Genomic DNA, 7,500 nt, shown 5'->3' with positions numbered 1-7,500 from the left:
CATGCTAGACCCGTCGTAAAGATAATGTCAGTATAATAAGATAACATTGGTGAGAAGCGGTGAAAATGTAAGTATAACAAGCAGGAATCTAAGATATCTTGTAACTGTCCATGCCAGATCTAGTACAATTAGTTACCTTGCATAGTTGCTTAAGGTCCTTGGTGCTGATGTTGAGACTGATGGTGGCTAACCACGATCTGAACTCTGCAAGTGAAACTTTTTGTTTCGATTCACTCTTCCGAGTGTCGTAAAACTGTCGCCATAACCATCTGAAATGTTTTACATAGATGTTGTAGATATGTTTGCATGGATGTTGTAGACGCGTTTACATAGATGTTGTAGACGTGTTTACATGGATGTTGTAGATTTGTTTCCATGGCTGTTGTAGATTTGTTTGCATGGATGTTGTAGTCGTGTTTACATGGATGTTGTAGATATGTTTGCATGGATGTTGTAGACGTGTTTACATGGATGTTGTAGATTTGTTTACATGGATGCTGTAGATTTGTTTGCATGGATGTCGTAGATGTATGTGCATGGATGTTGTCGATATGTCTGCATGGATGTTGTATACATGCGTGAATATTGTAGGGGTATTTGCAGATTATATAGACATATTTGGATTTTCATTCATGGATGTTGTGGTCATGTTTGCGTCGATGGTGCAGGCATATTTGCACTGATACTATAGATATATATATATATATCGGTGAATGTAGATATGTTTGCACTGACGTTGTAGGCATGTCTGCATGGATGTTGTAGGCATGTTAACATGGATGATGTAGGCATGTCTGCATGGATGTTATAGGCATGTTTCCATGGATACCGTAGGCATATTCATAGATGTTGTAGACAAGTTTGCATGGATGTTGTAGGCATGTCTGCATGGATGTTGTAGACATTTTGAATGGATGTTGTAGACATGTTTGCATGGATGTTGTATGGATGTTGTAGGCATGTTTGCATGGATGTTGTAGGCATGTTTGCATGGATGTTGTAGACATGTTTGCATGGATGTTGTAGGCATGTTTGCATGGATGTTGTATATATGTCTCAATTAATGTTGTAAGTATGTTTACTTGGATTATGTAGGGTGTTTGCATAGATTCCGTATAAATTAAAATGCAAATATACAGTATTGTAGTTAGACACATGAGTATGATATAGGTCGTTAAAAACAAACATCGCAATACGGAATTGGGTTTCAAGTTGCAATGCGTTGGAGAAGGCAGCCAGCGACTGTGCAGGCGACTGTGCAGTAACTTGATCAAGTGTATCTGGTTTTCCTAACAACACTTTAACTAAACCACCACCAATCAAGTGCTAAATTGTAGTGTAACATATCGATGACACAGTTTAGAGTTGTCATTGAAACACACACACACACACACACACACACACACACACACACACACACACACACACACACACACAATAATAGTGTCTGCTAAGCAGAGGAAAGAAATGTTTTATTTAACGACGCACTCAACACATTTTATTTACGGTTATATGGCGTCGGATATATGGTTACGGGCCACACAGATATTGAGAGAGGAAACCCGTCGTCGCACTTCATGGGCTATTCTTTTCGATTAGCAGCAAGGGATCTTTTATATGCACCATCTCACAGACAGGATAGTACATATTACGGCCTTTGACATACCATTCGTGGTGCACTGGCTGGGACGATAAATAGCCCAATGGGTCCACCGACGGGGATCGATCCCAGACCGACCGCGCATTGAGCGAGCGTCTGCTAAGTATTAAAGAAAATTACGAGTGGCTTACATTTCGGTCTGTACTTGGTACGACGCGTGTTTCGTGCTGCTCACCAAATGCAAGACGCCCTCGGAAAGAACTTTGTGATTGGAACTGTCTTTGGCTGAAAATACAAATAACTAAGGAGTTTGCCATCTCTATGACAACGATCAGTTGATGACGATGATGAACATTATTATATGTAATGATATCATTGATATTGGTGATGATGATAATGATGGTGATGGTGATATTGATGATGATGATGATGATGATATTGATGATGATTATGATGATGATGATATTGATGATATTGATGGTGGTGGTGGTGATGATGATGATGGTATTGATGATGATGATGATGATGATGATATTTATGATATTGATGATGATGATGATATTGATGATGACGATGATGATGATGATGATATTGATGATGATGATGAAGAAGATGATATTGATGATGATGATATTGATGATGATGATGATGATGATAATGATGATTGTGATTGTGATGATTGTGATGGCAATGATTTCCCACGGTAATCGGCAAAGCCTCGGAGATTGCCGTGGATTTCTATGTTTTATTCTCCACGGCACGTTTTTGCCTTGGTCTATATTTTAACATTTTCAACGGCCAGGTTTTTTGCTGTGAACATTTTTCTGAATTGTAGGGGTTGATAATATACACAACAAGTGACCGGGTTTGCAAGTTAAACTCTATAATATACACACCAACAAGTGGCAGAGTTTGCCGGTTAAACTCTACAATATACACACCAACACGTAACAGGGTTTGCAGGTTAAACTCTATAATATACATACTAACAAGTGACAGGGTTTGCAGGTTAAACTCTATAATATGCACACCGACAAGTTACAGGGTTCGCATGTTAAACTCTATAATATACATACCAACAAGTGACAGGGTTTGCAGGTTAAACTCTATAATATGCACACCGACAAGTTACAGGGTTCGCATGTTAAACTCTATAATATACACACCAACAAGTGACAGGGTTTGCCGGTTAAACTCTATAATATACACACCAACAAGTGACAGGGTTTGCAGGTTAAACTCTACAATATACAGACAGACAAGTGACAGGGTTTGCCGGTTAAACTCTACAATATACACACCGACAAGTGACAGGGTTTGCCGGTTAAACTCTATAATATACACACCGACAAGTGACAGGGTTTGCAAGTTAAACTCTACAATATACACACCGACAAGTGACAGGGTTTGCGGGTTAAACTCTACAATATACACACCGACAAGTGACAGGGTTTGCAGGTTAAACTCTATAATATACACACCGACAAGTGACAGGGTTTGCGGGTTAAACTCTACAATATACACACCGACAAGTGACAGGGTTTGCAGGTTAAACTCTATAATATACACACCAACAGGTGACAGGGTTTGCAGGTTAAACTCTATAATATACACACCAGGTTAAACTCTATAATATACACACCAACAAGTGACAGGGTTTGCCGGTTAAACTCTACAATATACACACCGACAAGTGACAGGGTTTGCCGGTTAAACTCTACAATATACACACCGACAAGTGACAGGGTTTGCCGGTTAAACTGTATAATATACACACCAACAAGTGACAGGGTTTGCAGGTTATACACACCAACAAGTGACAGGGTTTGCAGGTTATACACACCAACAAGTGACAGGGTTTGCCGGTTAAACTCTACAATATACACACCGACAAGTGACAGGGTTTGCAGGTTAAACTCTACAATATACACACCGACAAGTGACAGGGTTTGCGGGTTAAACTCTACAATATACACACCAACAAGTGACAGGGTTTGCGGGTTAAACTCTACAATATACACACCAACAAGTGACAGGGTTTGCAGGTTGAACTCTACAATATACACACCAACAAGTGACAGGGTTTGCAGGTTAAACTCTATAATATACACACCAACAAGTGACAGGGTTTGCGGGTTAAACTCTACAATATACACACCGACAAGTGACAGGGTTTGCCGGTTAAACTCTACAATATACACACCGACAAGTGACAGGGTTTGCAGGTTAAACTCTATAATATACACACCAACAAGTGACAGGGTTTGCAGGTTATACACACCAACAAGTGACAGGGTTTGCAGGTTGAACTCTATAATATACACACCAACAAGTGACAGGGTTTGCAGGTTGAACTCTATAATATACACACCAACAAGTGACAGGGTTTGCAGGTTGAACTCTATAATATACACATCAACAAGTGACAGGGTTTGCCGGTTAAACTCTACAATATACACACCAACAAGTGACAGGGTTTGCAGGTTAAACTCTACAATATACACACCGACAAGTGACAGGGTTTGCCGGTTAAACTCTACAATATACACACCAACAAGTGACAGGGTTTGCAGGTTAAACTCTATAATATACACACCAACAAGTGACAGGGTTTGCAGGTTAAACTCCATCCCATACAGGATAACGAAACACAGGTTCTCGTCCACTTTACTGGACTCTTCAGCCCATCGGTCGAAATCCGGGCTCTTTCGAGTGATTCGAATATCCTTCACACTTCCCAGGGGAACTGTAGAATATAATAAACACATTTTATTATATAACATTTAGTGAAATATCTTAAAATATCAGTGAAATAAAAGTGATATCAGTGACTCAGTGACGATAACACATTTTATAGTGAAAATTTCACTATGTCACTATAAAACGTGTTATCGTCACTGTAAAAAGTGTTATCTTCACTGTAAGAAAGCCAGAACTATTTTGCTGCTGGCATTTTAAAAATATAGGTAATTTGCCAAAAGTTATATAATAAATAGAAAATTTCATGTTTTTTGTCAAATATGATTTATATCTCATCTCGTGAAGTTTGCAATCATATCACACTCGTCGCGCAAGCGCGATTCGTGAGATATGATTGCAAACTCGATGAGATATAAATCATATTTGACAAAAAACATGACATATCCTCAATCTGTCCATAGTTAGGACGTTAATCCACATATTGAATAGATGAACGAATAATGGAAATAATACAAAATAGCATCATTTACCTGAATCTTTAAGTTAAAAAATATTATGATTCTACAAAAAATAACTTAAAGGCTCTCCTCAATTTCCATTTGTTTGTTTTTTTTATCCCACTGCCCCCTTTCCTTTCTCTCCTTTGAATTTCATCTCATTTCTTCCCGATCTGGCAACTCCTCCTATCTTTCAACTTCTTTCGCTGTCCACCTCCACATCCCAGTCCTTGTCTCTCTAACCGCGACAGGTGCTTGTCTCTTGTGGCTATCTGTGCCACACACCTGCCATTAACCATTAGCTTTTAGCTGTGGGCTTAGTCTGACCACTTCGGGGAGTGTTCAGTAGTTACGTCTGGCATTGTTAAGAGGCACTTGTAACCACCTACTATGCACCCCTACTACCGGCGGTCGTTAGTTAGTGCCGTGGGTCAGACCAGCTGTATTAGAGGCAGAGGACGAGGATGCCCTCAATTTCCATTTTATTTCAGTCTGTATCTCCGCATGGTGAAAACTAACATTTTATTTAAGTCTGTATCTCCGCACGGTGAGAACTGACATTTTATTTCAGTCTGTATCTTCGCATGTTGATAACTAACTTTTTTTAACGTGTTGCTAAACTATATAATATCCCTTTCCTTATCTAAGCTAGAGAAAGTGAACATCGGTCATATCTCTCTATGTCTATCTGTCTGTCTGTCTGTCTGTCTGTCTCTCTCTCTCTCTCTCTCTCTCTCTCTCTCTCTCTCTCTCTCTCTCTCTCTCTCTCTCTCTCTCTCTCTCTCTCTCTCTCTCTCTCTAAGAAAGTAGTTTTCATTCTGACATGAAAAGGACATGTAACTAATTTAAAGTTTGTTTTGGTTAACAACAACATTGAGTTATTAAACATCGACTATTGGATGTCAAACAGTTGGTAATTTTGACATATAGTCTTAGAAATGAAACCCGCTACGTTTTTTCCATTAGTAACAAGATATATTTTATATGCACCAGCTCACCGACAGGATAACACATACCACGGCCTTTGATATACCAGCTGGAACGTGAAATAGCCCAATCGGCCAATCGACGGGGTTCGATCCTAAATCGACCGTGCATCCAGCGAGCGCTTTGCCACTGGGCTACGTTTTTTCATTAGTAACAAGATATCTTTTATATGCACCAGCTCACAGACAGGATAGCACATATTACAGCCTTAGATATACCAGTCGTGGTGCACTGGCTGGAACGAGAAATAGACCAGTCGGCTAACCGACGGTGATCGATCCTGAACCGACTGTGCATCAAGCGAGTGCTTTGCCACTGGCTACGTCCCCCCCCCCCCCCCCCACACACACACACACTCCCACTCACCTCCGACATATAACAATACAAGGGGCTGTAAGTGGTGATGGCGGGCTAGTCAATTATCTTAAAGGAACATTCCTGAGTTTGCTGCCTTGTAAGATATTTCCGACTAATAAAATATTTCTACGATTAAACTTACATATTAAATATAGTTTCTTGTTTAGAATATCAGTGTCTGTATATTCAATGTGTTTCTGGTCATCTTAATATTTGTAAGAAGTCCAAACTGGATTTTGTCTTCAAATAATTTCGTACGTACGAAAAGAAAAATAATTAGGAAATAAAATGAAATTTAACCTAATACAAATATTAGAACGACCAGAAACACGTTTAATATACAGCCGCTAATATTTTATGCAGAAACATATATTCAATATGTAATTACAGTTGTTAAAAAGTCTCTGTTAGTCGATATCTTAAAAATTGCAGCAAACTCAGGAATATCCCTTTAAAGGCTTATCGTCACAGACCACTGACCTATTTAATGGTCTAACAAAGTATTACCTGAACAAAAATAATATGATTTGTCTCTAAATGTACTTTATTCAACCATCTTCATAACCACCATACTTCATTTATTAATGACATTTTGTAAAAAGAATTGAATTATGGCAATGGTCCATAATTCAAAAACTAAAATTGCCGAGAGGGTTGACATGGATTTCACTCCATCATGGTTCAATTAAGGTGATGCAATAGCTAGATTTGGTTTATAATGTAATTTTTAGTTATTATCCATTTTTAGATAAATAAGGTCCTTAAATCCGTGACAGTATGCCTTTAACACGACGTCTTATAGCTTAGTAGATTATCAAGTCAGTAGCGTAGCATAGCATTGTTCACATTATTGTACGTATGTATCATGCACCATTAATTTTAAAAGTGATGTATCAAAGCGGAACGTTTATCATCCGGATATACACAACACAATAAGCTTGCAATGTGCACATTATCAATGTTCTATGATGCATACATTTTTCGTTTTTCAACTTCAAAAAGTGGAACTTTGTAACATTTTGTGTCTCATAATATAAGTAGCACAAAAAAATATTTTGGGTTCCAAGTGAGAATACACAGTCGCTGTCCCATCTCCCGTCCTCATCCCCCCACGGTTCCCGCTCCCCTCCCATCCCATCCCCTCCACCCCCACCCCCCCCACCCCCACCCACCGTTCTCACAAGCCAGATCAGGTGTCATTAAATAAGCATCCCTTTCCTATCGAAATAATGGAGCGAATAGAATTCTGTTAGTATCACATCAACCATTAAATCCCGTGAAAGGGATGTAGATTAAATTGAAAATTTTTAATTTAATTCTGTGGGGCGGGATCAAGCTCAGTCAGTAGAGCTCTCCCCT

The 7,500-nt window shown here is 39.0% G+C and overlaps 1 protein-coding gene across 1 annotated transcript in view; it reads right to left on the bottom strand.

The window, feature by feature from the left end:
- The window catches only part of LOC121388527 (1-phosphatidylinositol 4,5-bisphosphate phosphodiesterase gamma-1-like), a 72,650-nt gene that overhangs the window by 61,865 nt on the left and 3,285 nt on the right, over positions 1-7,500 (bottom strand). Inside the window, exons 2-4 of the mRNA XM_041519895.1 lie at positions 4,197-4,346; positions 1,792-1,885; positions 137-269 (exon numbers count right to left, since the gene is read on the bottom strand). Of these exons, the coding sequence (XP_041375829.1) occupies positions 137-269; positions 1,792-1,885; positions 4,197-4,346 (377 nt within the window). The remainder of the gene's footprint in view (positions 1-136; positions 270-1,791; positions 1,886-4,196; positions 4,347-7,500) is intronic.

Source organism: Gigantopelta aegis, chromosome 14 (assembly GCF_016097555.1).
Source record: "Gigantopelta aegis isolate Gae_Host chromosome 14, Gae_host_genome, whole genome shotgun sequence".
Taxonomy (NCBI): Eukaryota; Metazoa; Mollusca; class Gastropoda; order Neomphalida; family Peltospiridae; genus Gigantopelta; species Gigantopelta aegis.
This window is presented reverse-complemented; position numbering and strand designations above follow the sequence as displayed.